Below are 15,124 nucleotides of genomic sequence, written 5' to 3'. Positions count from 1 at the left end.
ACATTTCACACCTCTTGGATCCCCAATCTCGCTCATTTATTCTGCACCTAATGAGATTCAAAACCCTCCTGCCTCGGATTGTCTTGCAAAGTGTTCTCTTGGCTGCACACACTCATACACATGCAAGCCAGTTTCTCTCCAGCCTGTGAAGAGTTAATGATCCTACACCTGTCCCATCAGACACCTGTTTCACTCTCTCAGCCAATCACAGAAGAGAGGGAAACTCACTGCTTGCATGAAATAAATCTGGATCCCCGGCCAGAGGAAATCACAACACTTGACTCATCTGCGTGTCAGTGCTCTTCTCTGCTTGACTGATAGACTCACTGACTCAGAGGGAGGAGATCTCACACAAACAGCAAAGAGTAGAAACTAAAGGAACCTATTTCTGCTGACTTGGATTGGAGACATGACCAAAGAGACTGAGTAAGTTATGTGAGGATTTATTTTAATATTTCTTCTTAAAATAAGTGCATTTCAAGTTATTTTTGTCCACAAGATTAAGTCATTCTGATAGACTTTGTGTTATACAGTAAAATATAGTTCATGGGGGTTTCTGTCCCCCCCTTCCTCCTGTTTGCAATGAGAACCCCATGTGAAAGTTCCCAGTTTTAAGAAAGGGGTGTTTTGCAGCGTAAAATGATATGGATAATTCCAACACACACACAAACACACACATGGGGTATGTGGTTGTAGTGGGTCTGTTTCGGCTTGTGTTGTCACTAACCTAAGGGGCCACGGAGCACAAAAGGACAACGAGAAATGAAAATCTCCTCTTGGGGTGTTGGACACAGACAGAGGGCAATGACAGCATGTATTGCATTGTATTACATAATGGAGAAATCCTAGACACGAGCCCCCCTCTCTGTCTGTTTGAAAACCTCTGCACCCGGCTGGTTTTAGGGGGAAATGGAGAGTAACTAAAGGAGTTGTGTGGTATTTACTGAGGCTGAGTGTGAAAGGGAGAGACAGGTGCATCTTAGAGCAGGTGTATGAGTTTGGTTTAGTATCTGTAGTTGAACTATCAAGTAAACTGACAAAAACATATAATCTGGCTTCATAACAAATGTTAAAATCTACAGGTTCCGATGTGGTTGTGAACACCTGTTGGCTTTCTGTCCTGTCAGCACATTTAATTAGCTGTTTATCCAGAGTAAACTGCAGCTATTTGTTCATTAGCTACTACAGACGCACTCCAAAGGGGGATTATCCCGGTAGGCAGGATATTTACAATCGGATGTCACTGCGGGTCTTTCCAAACAAACCCAATCCTCGGAATCCCCTCTTATTTCTTTTGCAAGTGATTTGGAAAGCCCAGCACTGGTGGGTATTTATTTACTTAGTAAGACACTTGTCATCTCATTGGAGTTCTTTGCAAATAAGAGAGCTTATGAAGGATTCAAGAATGTAGTTTTTTTTCCCTTTCACAAAACAAGAAACTACAAAACACTAGGTGTGTGTGTGTTTGGGGGGTTAAGAGGGCTGCTAGTGGGTGGCCCATGTTTTTTTTAAACCTCAATTACAACACTGCTTTTGAGGGATGTTACTCAGCTCTGTGGTTTTGCAATCGAAACCCTCCATGCTCAGGGGCAAGTATGTGCAGTGCCCCGAGGCTCAGGTACTGCTGTTAAACTCTAGCTAACTTTCACTCTGCCAAGCCTGCATGTCAAATAAGCATTTTAATTAAAAAACCTCAAGATAATTATACGTGTTTACCACTTTTACAGTCAATTATGATTTGTAAGTCAAACTGTCAATCTAATCAATCTTTCTCAAATCTTTTTTTCCCCCTCTGCAGGACTCTGGGACTGGTCTTTCAGAGCGAGAACTTCAACTATAACCGTTACAATAACTACGCCATGGACTCCTGGCCCTACCTGGAGAGCCCAGTGGCCGAGCAGAACCACACCAAACCCAGACTCCACCCAGGAGACGACCTCACAGCCTTAACCATGCTTTATGAACAGTGCAAGGTAGATAATGTTGATATTGATAAACAAACCGTAACCCAACATTTACTCCAAGATGAATCCTATTGCCCTCGGACCATTTTGTAAATGGTATACATTTTGTTTTACAGAACCAGAAAGATCATAAGAATGTTTCCTGCCATCGTGGTGGCAACATCTGCAAAACAGAGAGGTAAGACACAAGTTCAAAAACTGGTGCTGTAAAATCATTTTTACCGCATTTATAATTTGTTACACACACTTTCTACCAAGTAAAGTGATTACTTTCATTGCAAAAAACAAAAAAAAACTATTAACATTTATTTATATAATTTATTTATATAACTATTATTCCAACCCCTGTTGTCACTGATTACAATGTATTAGAGAGAGTGTAGAAAGAGAAAGGCAGGGCTTTGGGAGGCCATAAACAGGTGAGTGGGTAATCCCCAAGTCAAACAGAGTGAGGGGGATTATTGTCTACCTCTCCAGCCCGTCCATCCATCCATCCTCTCTCTATCATCATCTCTGCTTTGCTTAAAGAGTTTCACAACAGGCAGACAAATGGTTGTGTTTCCTTCCTCTGTCCTCACTGAGCCCTCCATTCCTTGTTCAGTAGGTGAGAAATGGCCATTGTTGGGGCGCAGTGTTGTCCCCTCAAACATTTTGTCCAGAGAAACTCAAACACAGAGAAGAAAAAAAGATGGATTAAGAGACAAATAGAACCCACCCCGACTCCAACCGCGGCTTTTCTGCGAGTTTACCTTGCAGAACGTTTGCACAGGCTGTCTGCAGGCTTCTGTAAAGTTTAACACACACCACTGTTGGTCACTTTAAGGCTGTGTGTTTCTTTGCTTGCTTGGTACCTGGGTGAAGTATTACCAATAGTCATGCTGACCTCTCAAAAGCTGCTTCCCTGTTGTAATTAATCTTCTCCTTCCTCTTCTTTCTTCGTCCCGCCAGGAGTCTAACCAATGATCTTGTTTCATTGGATGGGTCCGCCAACGTAATGAAGATCCTCTCTGAGAGTGGAACCTTGAGCCATCACCAAGATGTTTTGGGATCCAAGCAGAACGTCTCCATGCCCCTCTCTGTTCCCACCACCTCAGACACCTACGCCACCCTGACCAGCGTAGTGTCGGACACTTACGACAAACAGGAACTCAACATCATCTTCGATTCCCTGCTGACCGGTGCTTTCCCCGACCCCAACACTGAGGTAATTTTATCCTCAAGTGAAAGCGAATACTTCCCTCTTTTATTTGGCAATTCCTTCTCTCCTTTTTCCCTTTCATTCAAAAAAATATCCTTTTGTGCATTTCAGCCTCTTCCCTACAGCGACCCCTTTACTGAAGATCAGCCCAGCCCGGTTTACTCCGGCTCCTACACTGATTCCCCACGGGAGAGGTTCAGGAGTGACTTCCAGTTCACCTTAGGAGCTCCCATCGCTTCTTCTTACAAATCCAGTGAACTGCCCATGGTCTACCTGAACAAGGGACAGTTTTACCCCATTACTCTCTCAGGAGTGGACAGCAGCGCCGGCCTCACCGCCACTAAAGTCAAGGTGAGTCACAGAAACACATCATTTATTTTAATTTTCGAAATGATAATCCTGAGATGTTGTTTTTTTCCTACGTCTAAGTTACATAAAAACATGGTGAATTATTTGCGTGCCACCAAGGCAACCCTTCCCAAATATCTGTCTCTCCCTTGGAGTTGACTGTGACTAATTCCCCGCTGACACCCTGCTCACCGGGGTGGTTCCATTAAAATGACAAGTGCTCTGCCCTGTATAATTTATTCCTGCGCTGGTGTAATGAGGCCAGAGTGCAGCGAATCAACAGCTCCTTAGGAGAGTGGTAAAAAAAGAGGAGTGGACGAGGATGAGGGGGTGGAAGGTGTGGTGTGGGTTTAATACATAGGTGACAACACTTTTCTTTGTCAGGTGACTTAGAGAGGACATATACATATATACACAAAAGCACACCCGCTCACTGCAAACAACTGATGACAATGTGGGAGAAAAGAGGGATTCGGAGTGATAAATGAATATAAAAGGAGATTTCTTGAAGAAATATAAGCAGGTGAAAGAATAACACTGTTTTCTGTCACCTTCTTTTCTCCACTTCAGACTGTTGTGATGGCTGTGTTTGACAACGACAAAAGCCCAGAAATGCAGCTCCGCTTTTGGAATCACTGGCACGCACGTCAGCCGACAGCCAAGCAGAGGGTCATTGACATCGGTATGTTCCTCACATACGAAAACATGCATGCAAACTCACTGTGCTCCGGCAGTTTTCTGTCATGTGTTACACAAGAATATCCTATTACATTATCTGATTAGACGCCAGGAAAGTTTATTTAAGACGGACAAAAATACTCAAAATGTTTTCGTTTTCTTTTATAGCAGACTACAAAGAAGTGTTCGACGGCGTTGGCAACATAGAGGAGGTGGCATTCAATGCTATCTCCTTTGTTTGGAACCCCAATGAAGAAGCCAAGGTAAACACACACACACACACACACACAGGTATGCATAGATGTTTTTCATATAACTTGGCACCGCAAGGCCAGTTCTCTGAAGAGGGAAGGAACAGGTGGAGGATTTAAAAGAAAAGGTTGAGAAGGGAGGTGGAGAGGAGAAGGAGCGGCTGAGGAGGGAGGGGAGGAATCCCAGAAATGTGTTTGGCCCTGAGGCTCCTGTCACCACTGCCGCAAAAGCCACTGCGGCTTGTTCGAGTTCCTCTGGCCCAAAGGCGCTGGGGCGGGGCCACCAAACCTGCTGCAGGTGGAAAGAAGCAGGAAGGCAGAAAATGTGATGATAAAGAGTATATAGACTGTTTAAATTTAAAAAAGGGGGAAAATAAGACGGTGAAATATGTCGATGACGGGAAAAGACAACTACTGCACTCCCTTTCTTTTCTGCAGTTTTCTTTGGTATTCTTAACTCTATCTAATAATAAAAAAACCTCCTCCTATCTCCACAGGTGTTCATTGGCATCAACTCCCTAAGCACAGACTTCTCCGCTCAGAAAGGCGTGAAAGGCCAGCCTCTACACATCCAGATCGACACGTACGACTTCAGCTCGGGAACCAACCAGCTCCTACACAGAGCCGCCTGCCAGGTCAAGATTTTCTGTGATAAGGTATGTCGCTGTTGGCATTTCACTTCAAACACCTTCTTTAACACACACAAAAAACAACATATTGTGTGGAGTCATATTTGTAACCATGTGATTGTGTGTCCTCAGGGTGCAGAGAGAAAGATGCGTGATGAGGAGAGGAAGAGAAGCAAAAGGAGGGGACAGAAAGATTCTAACAGTGAGTGTTGCAATAAGACATAAGATAATTCCCTACAGTAAACAAGCATTTCAAGAGAGTGTATTCTAACTTCTTCCATTTGTTTCCAGACAAGTCTTTAGTGAGCAGCTCCAGCAGCGAATGCACCTTCTTCCAAACCCTGGAAGACCACATCACCCAGCCAGTCCTCTTCATTCCAGAAACACACCTCTCCAGCATACAGCGCATGGTAGGTCCTCCTCTCACTAATGTATATCCCCTCCCTCTGTGTTGAGTGAATCATGTTCCCGACCCCTGTATCCCTGCAGGCACGGGAGAGGCAGGGGAACACAACGTGGGAAAGTATGTAGTGGGAAAAGTGGGCTGGGAGGGGAAAAAGACAGACTTTACATCAGATGAGCTAATTGGAGTCGAAACCAGGCACAACTGCAAGTCACTACAGCTGCTGACACTGGGATTAAGCTATGGGGGTTTACACACACCAACACACACCTGGTGCATCAGACACCTAACATACAGTGTGAGCCACCCTTATAGTCCCTGTTTTTTTTCTCACACGTGCACACACACTTACAATAACAGTAAGGAGCTGTTCAGACAGGTCAGTTTTCCCACACTCTGGGGTCTACACTGGTGTGTGTGTGTGTGTGTGTGTGTGTGTGTGTGTGTGTGTGTGTGTGTGTGTGTGTGTGTGTGTGTGTGTGTGTGTGTGTGTGTGTGTGTGTGTGTGTGTGTGTGTGTGTGTGTGTGTGTGTGTGTGTGTGTGTGTGTGTGTGTGTGTGTGTGTGTGTGTGTGTGTGTGTGTGTGTGTGTGTGTGTGTGTGTGTGTGTGTGTGTGTGTGTGTGTGTGTGTGTGTGTGTGTGTGTGTGTGTGTGTGTGTGTGTGTGTGTGTGTGTGTGTGTGTGTGTGTGTGTGTGTGTGTGTGTGTGTGTGTGTGTGTGTGTGTGTGTGTGTGTGTGGAGGGAAAGCAATATATGTCATTTAAACACAACCCACCTGATTAACAGTGAGGGAAACTGAATGACAAAATGAATTACAAAATAACGACGTGATGCAATGCTCCACAGTCTGTGGCTAAGACAGAGAACTATTAAGCGTAGGACGGTCCTATCTGTGTCTCCCCATCAGTGTCCACGCTTATGTAGTTCTGTTAAGGGTTATGGGAAATTCAGTCTTGGAGAGATAACATTCCTCCATCTAGATATTGCGCACTGACAATGGTGGGAAAGGTGACTTTAAGCAATGCTTTTATCAGTAGATTGGTCTCTAATCAGATCTCCTGTCTGCTTCTCTTTGTCTCTCCAGGCTCCACCAATGGATGAGAATGAAAGGTAAGCAAAGTGAACAACAATGCAAAATGAACAGCTATCACAACCAGTTATTTCCAAATGCACACATTGTGGCTTTTAGTCTAATGTGAACGTCTTTTGTTTGTTTTAGGAGTTCTATGAAGAGATCGTATTCAGACAGAGACCAGAACAGCTCTGCACCCACCAAGCAAGCCCGCAAAGAAGACTCACAAAGAGGTACATGGCAAACTAAAACGCTTATAAAACGAAAAAGGTGCCATCAATTATGACCAAATTAGGTTTCCTTGTCTTTCAAGCTAAACGGTTTGTTCCTTTTCCTGATTTCCAATAGTTCTTCTGTACGTGAGGACATGCGCTGAAGAGGTGTTCGATGCGCTCATGCTCAAAGCGCCAACACTGCTGGGCCTCCGAGAAGCTGTAAGTAACAAACAATGACTTCAAACAAATTCCTGAATTATTATTATTATTATTATCTGAGCACATTTCTGAGCTGGAGATAAACAGCACCTTTACCTCGTCTCTATTGTTGTCTTCCAACTAACGCATAACTTCCCCGCATAGGATTCACTTTACTGTCAAGATGTACTGTCGTTACCTGTCAAGTACGTCATCTTTCTTTCAGTGGGAGCTCATGCTAACTGTTGTCTCCTTCCTCAGGTTTCAGAAAAGTACGGTATGCAAATAGACACCATTGGGAAAATCTACAAAAAATGCAAGAGAGGGTGAGTGTCTTTTTGTTTCTTTGGTATGTCTAAAATGGCCAGTTAATTTGACAGACAATGAGCATACATTCAGGGATTAGTTTGTGTTTTTAATCTGGTCCTGCTCTATGGAAACGCATGTGGACAGACTGGGTAGGTAGGTTAGTTGGCTCGGCCTCCTGGAATGTGTTAATTGCAGCTCCTTCGGAAAGAAAGACAAATGACTAAGGGAGGATGAAAAGATTTGAAAAGCCCTGCGGATGAGTCATGAGGCAATTGTTGTACTTTGTATTTATGTTTTCATAACATCATCTAATCGGAACATCAGGAAGTATTTTGGTGTTGAAATAGATAATGCTGAAGGCTTCCAGTTACCAACGGAAGGTTGTCCATCAAGTTGTGATCTTATTCTTACTAAAAAGGATCATCAAAAGCAGCACGTGTTATTTACAACATTTTCATATAATGCATTGGCTTTATCTCACGCCGTCAGTGCACTCAAACGGATAAGTCTGGCTCACCTCCTGTAAAATAACAAAGGAGATCAGGGGTGATTTATTGAGATGTAAATAGGACCTGAGAGAGACTGAAACAGCTTTAGGTTATTTTCCTGCGGCTGCTGGCAGCTAGCACTGCAGGGGGAGCAGCTAGGCTAACAGGTTGGGTTACATTCTCCCCGCAGCTCCCTCCCTCCCCTTTTGCTCTTGTCTTCAATCAGCCCTGTCCCTGCAAGCAAAATGCACAAGCCTCTGGTTAGTTGGAAGGTTTACTACTGATGCAGGAGATACTACCACTTTGTTTTTGTATGAGACGTTTCCTCCCAACAAATCATATATTGTCTTTAACCAACAACTAGAACCCTCGTGACCTGTTTATGTCACGCTTGAGTAAAAAAGTAAGGCAGGTCACATTTTAGACGTGCTCGTTTTAAAGAAGACGTGTTTTTATTTATCTTGTCGTTTTGGCACACTGTGTTCTCCAACTGAGATAGCGATCACTGAACTGACCTTTTTTCTTTTTGCTTGTCGTTTTCTTTTAGAATTTTTGTCCACATGGATGACAACATCATCCAACACTACACCAACCAGTCGGCCTTCCTCATTGAGATGTCAAATGTCGGCGGTCAGTTCCAGATCACCCTCGTTGAAGTATGAGAGCCAGCTGGCTCCGTTGAAGGATGTTAAATAGCACAGCTGCCAGTTGAAACCATCTCTAATAGCACTGCTCAGTAAAAGACAATTTAAGCTGAGGACTTCTGAAACCAGCTGGGCTAAAAAGACTCTAGTTTCTCCAACTTTTGTTGAAAACGTCAATACGTTTCTAGATGTTGTAAATACCACTACTCGCCCCATTATGTTGTTGTTTGTAACGTAAGAGAAATTATTATAAACAGCTTGTACATATATTGTATATAGATTTTAATATGACAGTGTTTTATGAACTAGCCAAAGCATGTCGCAATCCATTTTCTACAAGTTGCTATATATTTCAATTTTTTTTACAGACCTCTGTACATGATTTGTGTACAGTGTATTTTCAGAGGTTGCTATTATTGCTGCTTTTATTGTATCCATCATTTCTTCCACAAGAGCCAATGGTGCGTTTCCTCACCCACAACCTACTAATGAGGTTTTTTCACTGGTATCTTCGTGTAGGTTCCTGTTAGTGTCATGACTAAAATGGCCCGACATTGGGTTTAATTCAGAACCTCTAGTCAGACATTTCCACCCATAAAACCACACAAAAGTTAGCATCGGCCATCAATTAGTCCTAGGTTGTGGACATTTCCTGCCTGTATGGTGCAACCGCAGAGGTTTCCTGAACGGTTTTAAATCCCCCAAAACCCCTGATACTATACTCATCGTATGCGTGTTTATGTGTGCGTGTTAAAAGTTGTTTCCCTTATACGTTATGCATCATTTCAAATCGTGCATGTATCCCTGTAATATTTCATTGTTGTACAATTGCAGTTCTGGTTGTATTAGTCACATCTTGCCTCTTTTTTAAAGAAAATAAATAAAATGCATAATACATTTTTGGTCTGACTAATTTCTATTATGCACACATATCTGATGGAAAGCTAGCAATTCACAGCCCAAATCAATATTCACTATGACAAACTAAGGATAAGGGGCACTTCTCGTTTGTGTGTGTGTGTCCACAATTAAAATCATCTTCTCTTTTTATGTGAAGTTCTCAGTTGAAATATGCAACAAGCACTCTGCAGAGTAAAGAAAAGCATCTGAAGGAGGTGTATGTATGTGTCAGTTTGCTGAGATGAGATGAACACACAAACAAATGACGTCCTTTCTTTTGTCACAGCTTTGTGTGCGGCAAAAAAGGGAAACACACTCATATGTTGAAGTGTTGGCATATGCAGAAAAGCTCTCCCTATTTGGTAACACTGGCAGGGAAAAGCATCGAGGCACTCTGTCCAAGATATAACAGACATCCTCCAGCAAGTAGAATAGGCAGACACACACACACACACACACACACACACACACACACACACACACACACACACACACACACACACACACACACACACACACACACACACAGAACCTAAGACAGGAAGGCAGACGACCCGGGAGGCAGCAATGCAAGCGGACAAAAGCAGGGACAGACAAACAAAGGCAGAGACGTGTGGGGAGACTGCTGAAGCGAGGTGGTTGCACCATCTGCTGCCTGAGAGAGAAACATGTTAGCCATTCAGAGGAGAGCAGGGAGACAGCTAGCGATCTGCAGTGAGATACCCCAACATCCCCTCCTGAATGGTAAGTGGCTGCCAGTGCATGGACTGCGTCTGTATGTGTGTTTGCATTCAAATGTGCCTGCATGAGAGAAAGTGTTGCTTTTAATAACCATCCAGCATATTCATCATTTTCAATTCATCATGACAAGCTTCTGCGATGTTGTGCCACCCTGCAGATGTTTTTATAGCTCCCCTCTCACCAGCTCTGCAACAACAACCTCTGGTGAAGTCAATGCGTTTAGATGATAACAATGATTATTCTGCGTAGTGATACAAAGTGGAAACAGAGAGGATGTCTTGACTGCTGGGTCAAGTCTTCGATCCTCATGCGTGTCATCTAAAGTCAATACATTCTAGTAGCACACGAGGAAATAATGCAATCAATCTTATTACAAGGTTGACATTTAAACTCTCCTAGATTTTTGCAGCATCCTTTGGTATTTTCATTTATTGTGGCATATATATTCTGGTATGCTTCATTTAATCATGTATGTCTATTCTAAAACTGGTACAAGCTTGATTGTCTTTGAACTTTTCATAATTAAAATAAATTGCATTTCCCACTGCACCTTGAAATGTGATTGATCGGTTTATATGTCATCCACTCTCCAGTGACATTTCCAGAAGTGAAATATCTAACCATCAATGAGATTGAATGTTATAATTCAGCTCAACATCCTCTCCATAGTGCACCAAATAAATACAAGCTGATATCTGGCTTACAAATTGGCGTTTTCCCCCATTATCCATACACCATTCCTTTACTTAAACAGATTATTTATTATATGTCTTGCCAATATTCGATTCTAAATACAAAAACGGTTCAAACTCATGAATCAAATGGTTTCTTTTTTTAATCTTCTAAATTATTTATTCAGTACAGGGTCTGTGCCAATTCTGTATTCAGTAGGATTTCTTTAATGTCTTACTTTTTTTTATAACTATAAGGAAGTGACTTTTTTCATTTTGTGGAAAGCACATGATCCTCTGGTGTCAAATATTCCAGTCATTACAACTCAGCAGTTTGTGAGTGTATCCTTCAGTAGATAAAAGGTACACTTCATTATTCAAGGCAGTATAATGAAGTGTATATATATGTATACAAAGTATATAAAGGGATATTTACTGTACGTTATAGAGTTATTTACTTACTCACCAGTTCGAAAACCGCCGCCACTTCTCTGTAAAGCCGTTGTGTCCTTGGGCAAGACACTTCACCTGAATTTGCTCCTGTGGGTATTGTCCACAGTACATGACCGTTACATGTATGATATGTGTGTAATGTGTATTTGTAAAGCGCTATAATAAATGTAAGGAATTATTATTATTATTATTACATATTGCACTTACGTTTTTATTCAAAAACATATTTATTTTCAATAAATTACAAGTAATAATGGCTATATTTTAGGGTTGAAATAAAAAAGAAATGTAAGAAAATATTATTTATCCTTCCTTTATTTCCTTACCACGTCTGGGTTTTGGTTTAAATAAAGATGTTGTGACTGTGACAGGGAAATAGAGGTTTATTTACATTATGGGCATTATCACACTATCAATGATGTGTGTGTGTTTGTTTGTTTGACAGAGATCATTGATTGTGGCTGCCTGTGTGCATGTGCGTCACACACTCTAGTTGTTCTGTCTCCGTCCCAGAGGGCATTGTTTGTCTCCAGTCAGAGACACCATAGTTGCACTCATTCTGCATTCAGACGCTGGCTGGACATGATTACTAACCTGGACAAAATAATTAGAAGGTAATAGCTGGCCATCAATTGAGTCAGGCTTTGAGAACAAAACAACACACACAGATCCAGAATAAAACACATGCTTTAACGTCAAGTCTGCCTTCGTCTGCGTACTCAACGCAATCATGAATTGTATAGAGATGAGTTGAATAGGTATTATGATAAATAGAGACACACTGTCACGGTGTGACTGGCCTTGTTACTGTAACCTAGCAACAGAGACAGCTGCAACCGTTCAATTTTTCTCCTGACCAGCGAAGCCCAACCTCCTTCTGCTTCCTCCAGATGCTGATGTTTTCGTCTCTGCTCCGCTTCACACATATTTTGTGTCTTAAACCTCTACCTGTCTTCTCCATCACTTCCACCTGACACTCTCCGATGATCTCTTCCCTTTCACTCAGACGGTCACAATGAAGAGTCAGCAGCCAAAAGAGGGGAGAGTTTTGACGAAGAGGTAAGGTGTTATCTTCCACTTCTTTGGGCTTTTATTGTTCCGATCATTAATAATAATAATAATAATTCTTTCTATTTAGAGACGCATTTCAAAGCACCCAAGGACACCTTACAATTTATAAAATATTCTAAGGAAACCGTAACAGGGAACATGTAGGGAAACAGGGGGGATCATTGCACTGTTAAAAGCTGAATTATATATTTTTGTGAGAGAAATATTTCAGTTTTACAGTTATTTGGTGGTGGCGAAGTCGATAGGGACTTGGCTTGGCAACTGGAAGGTCACCAGTTCAAGTCCCGGCAAGACCAAGTGCTACCGAGGTGTCCCTGAGCAAGGCACCGTTCCCCACACTGCTCCCTGGGCGCCGTTCAAAATGGCAGCACACTGCTCCTAACACTAGGATGGGTCAAATGCAGAGAAACAATTTCCCCACGAGGGATTAATACAAGTCCATTTTATCTTATCTTATTTGTCTGGCAATGTCTGGTCAAGGACATTTTTTGAAACACTCTAATAAATAACAGAAGAGATTGTGTCTTCGTTATCATCAACATGTTGTTATTTTATCCTTTCTGAACAGATTTGCACTTCTCTAAGGGGACCAACGACACAGACACAAGCAGAATCCACTGTCCTCTAATTTTGGAAAATAATCTAGACTGAGTGCAGTTACAGCGGGAATATTTAATCCTGAATAATTAATTACATGACCTCAGATCTGTGCTAAAGAATCAGGGTTGCGATGCATACTCCAGCCTCCATGGTGATGGGGATTGTCTTCGCCCCTTTGGGATTGGTCCTGGTGTTCACTGCGGCCATCACCCCTCAGTGGAGAGAGGGACAGGCTCGTCTGGGCATGACAGGAGTCAAAGGTCAAGGGGTGGGGGTCAGGTCTGGGGCAGTGGAAGCTCTGCTGCTGCTGTGCTCTGATGGCCTCTGGGAGAGCTGCCTGCAGGTGGAGCACTCGGAGCTGAAGCAGTGCTGGCCTGTGTCGGGTCCGTACCAGAGGGACCCGAGGGTTCGCCTGGCACAAGGTTTGATCCTGAGCTCGTTGTTCCTGTGCGGCACCGGCATCGTCCTGGCGTGTATCGGGGTCCGGTGCTGGACAGATATTCCCATGAGAGGTGTAGCAGCTACAGGGGGTCTCCTGGTGGTGACGGCCGGGCTGCTGAGCCTCACTGCGCTCGGGGTGTACACCCACAATCTGACAAGACTGGGGATGGCGTTTCCAAGTCAGAGGATCAACTACCTCAGGTTCCCCCACCTCATCCTGCGTCCGGCGGGCTCGCTCTACTTTGGGTGGTTGGGGTCTTGTTTACAGGTGGTGGGAGGCATTGCTCTGATGTTCAGCTTCAAACGAGCAAGATATCCCACCTGCCCAGCCTGCCCGGAGCTGACCGTCTGTCCTGCATGCCGATCATGTCCCGAGATCACCAAGCATGACACGGAGGTATACGAAGTCAGTTGTTAGAGTATGAACCTCACACATAAATGACCTAAAGATCATATGGGTGAAAATGACCAAATCTGGACAGGTGGGAACTTAATAAAGTCAATTCAAACTCATCAGCTGATAAATCTGCCAACTAACAAAATGAGTCAATTCAAAATGACTGGAAATGACCGCTCCATAATGGACTTGAATGTCAGATATGAGCAAGACGGATGTAATTGCCTCGTGATGTAGACAGAAACACAATCGCACATAATGTTACAAATAACTAAAAAGCTCAAGTTTTCTGCTGCCTTTCACTGTAGTGAAAACATGACTGAGGTATCTTTGTGCCGTATTTTACATTGTATCCACGCCTTTGTACTGTTAGCAAGATGTTTTTACATGTAAATGTGACATATTTGTGATAAATGAAATGCTGCTTAGATGATGTTAAGGCTTTGAATAAAGACAATTGATTAAACGTGTTTTAGACATTGTAAACTTAGAACGCTTGTTTTATCTGTACTTTGTAGTAAGTCACATTGATGAAAATCCCCTGTTTTTCTGGCAAATGTAGTTAATTGGACTGTAGAGAACAATCTTCAAAAATACATATTTTAGAAGTCAAGTAGACTTTAAGAACATCACAAATAATCTGTAGATTTATCAGCCTTCCAGAGTAAATCTTCCACAAAGGACCCTTCATCTCGGGAATGTGATATTACTGTCTTGATAACGCAAACATTGAGGAGTCCAAACAGTGTTTGAGGAGGAGGAGGATGTACAACAGGGTGTTGTTTGTTGTTTGTATTGGTGTTAACTTGTCACAGTGTGTTCATACGCGGTGTATTCCACATTGAATAAAACATTAAAAACCTAAATATCACTGTGTGCTGCCTCCCACTTTTTTTAATTGCCATCAAGAGTAAAAGCAGATTAAGGGAAATACATCCCCACACAAAGCTAACAGGTACAAGGTCACCTCGTGCACAGCGGATAAGGTCACTTCAGTGAATCATCAGAAAGAGCCCCATTATGTGAACACATCACGAGCTGATGGGCACTTGTATAAATCAACACCATTTAGCAAGTGAGTAACAATGAGCAATTTAATGCAGACCAGACGTTCAATACCTGCATGTTTCACAATTATAAGGCAATTATGTTCACTAGTTGAGAAAACAAAGGACACTTAATGTAGGCAGGGACTGGAGTCATGCACTGAAAAGAAAAGGGATTAAACCATACAAGAAAGAACATTCCACTCATTCAGTAAAACAAACTTTTTTCATTTCAATTCTGTGTTTTTTTGCATAATTTGTGTTTGAGTATCCTAAAAACACATTCCAATAAGAAATAATTCAGACCCCTTTACTTTTACATTATATTAAGTTGCAATTTCTTGAGAAAATTGTTAAAATAATGGAACAATCTCCAATAAACCCTATTGGTGAATCATATGTATTAA

At 42.4% G+C, this 15,124-nt stretch overlaps 2 protein-coding genes across 2 annotated transcripts; both read left to right on the top strand.

Moving 5' to 3' along the window:
• The first annotated feature begins 290 nt into the window (after positions 1-290).
• Positions 291-9,251, top strand: grhl3 (grainyhead-like transcription factor 3). The gene is made up of 15 exons (XM_034111919.1): positions 291-426; positions 1,799-1,973; positions 2,081-2,142; positions 2,913-3,168; positions 3,274-3,513; positions 4,081-4,192; positions 4,357-4,451; positions 4,937-5,095; positions 5,201-5,270; positions 5,360-5,478; positions 6,556-6,581; positions 6,691-6,776; positions 6,892-6,977; positions 7,218-7,282; positions 8,301-9,251. The coding sequence occupies exons 1-15, from the start codon at positions 410-412 to the stop codon at positions 8,413-8,415; spliced, it is 1,683 nt and encodes a 560-aa protein (XP_033967810.1). The 5' UTR covers positions 291-409; the 3' UTR covers positions 8,416-9,251.
• Positions 9,252-9,799: 548 nt separating this feature from the next.
• cldn23l (claudin 23-like) lies at positions 9,800-14,505 on the top strand. The gene is made up of 3 exons (XM_034111957.2): positions 9,800-10,041; positions 12,169-12,221; positions 12,802-14,505. The coding sequence occupies exon 3, from the start codon at positions 12,964-12,966 to the stop codon at positions 13,690-13,692; it is 729 nt and encodes a 242-aa protein (XP_033967848.1). The 5' UTR covers positions 9,800-10,041; positions 12,169-12,221; positions 12,802-12,963; the 3' UTR covers positions 13,693-14,505.
• The last annotated feature ends 619 nt before the right edge of the window (positions 14,506-15,124 follow it).

The sequence above is a fragment of the Pseudochaenichthys georgianus genome, chromosome 22, assembly GCF_902827115.2.
Source record: "Pseudochaenichthys georgianus chromosome 22, fPseGeo1.2, whole genome shotgun sequence".
Taxonomy (NCBI): domain Eukaryota; kingdom Metazoa; phylum Chordata; class Actinopteri; order Perciformes; family Channichthyidae; genus Pseudochaenichthys; species Pseudochaenichthys georgianus.
The sequence above is the reverse complement of the archived record's forward strand: the minus strand, read 5'-3'. Positions and strand labels throughout refer to the sequence as shown.

Coding starts and splice junctions, on each gene's coding strand:
- grhl3 (XM_034111919.1), top strand. Junction 5,479..6,555: donor TCTCCAGCATACAGCGCATG/GTAGGTCCTCCT, acceptor TTGTCTCTCCAG/GCTCCACCAATGGATGAGAA. Junction 6,978..7,217: donor TGCTGGGCCTCCGAGAAGCT/GTAAGTAACAAA, acceptor CTCCTTCCTCAG/GTTTCAGAAAAGTACGGTAT.
- cldn23l (XM_034111957.2), top strand. CDS start 12,964: ATGCATACTCCAGCCTCCATGGTGATGGGGATTGTCTTCGCCCCTTTG.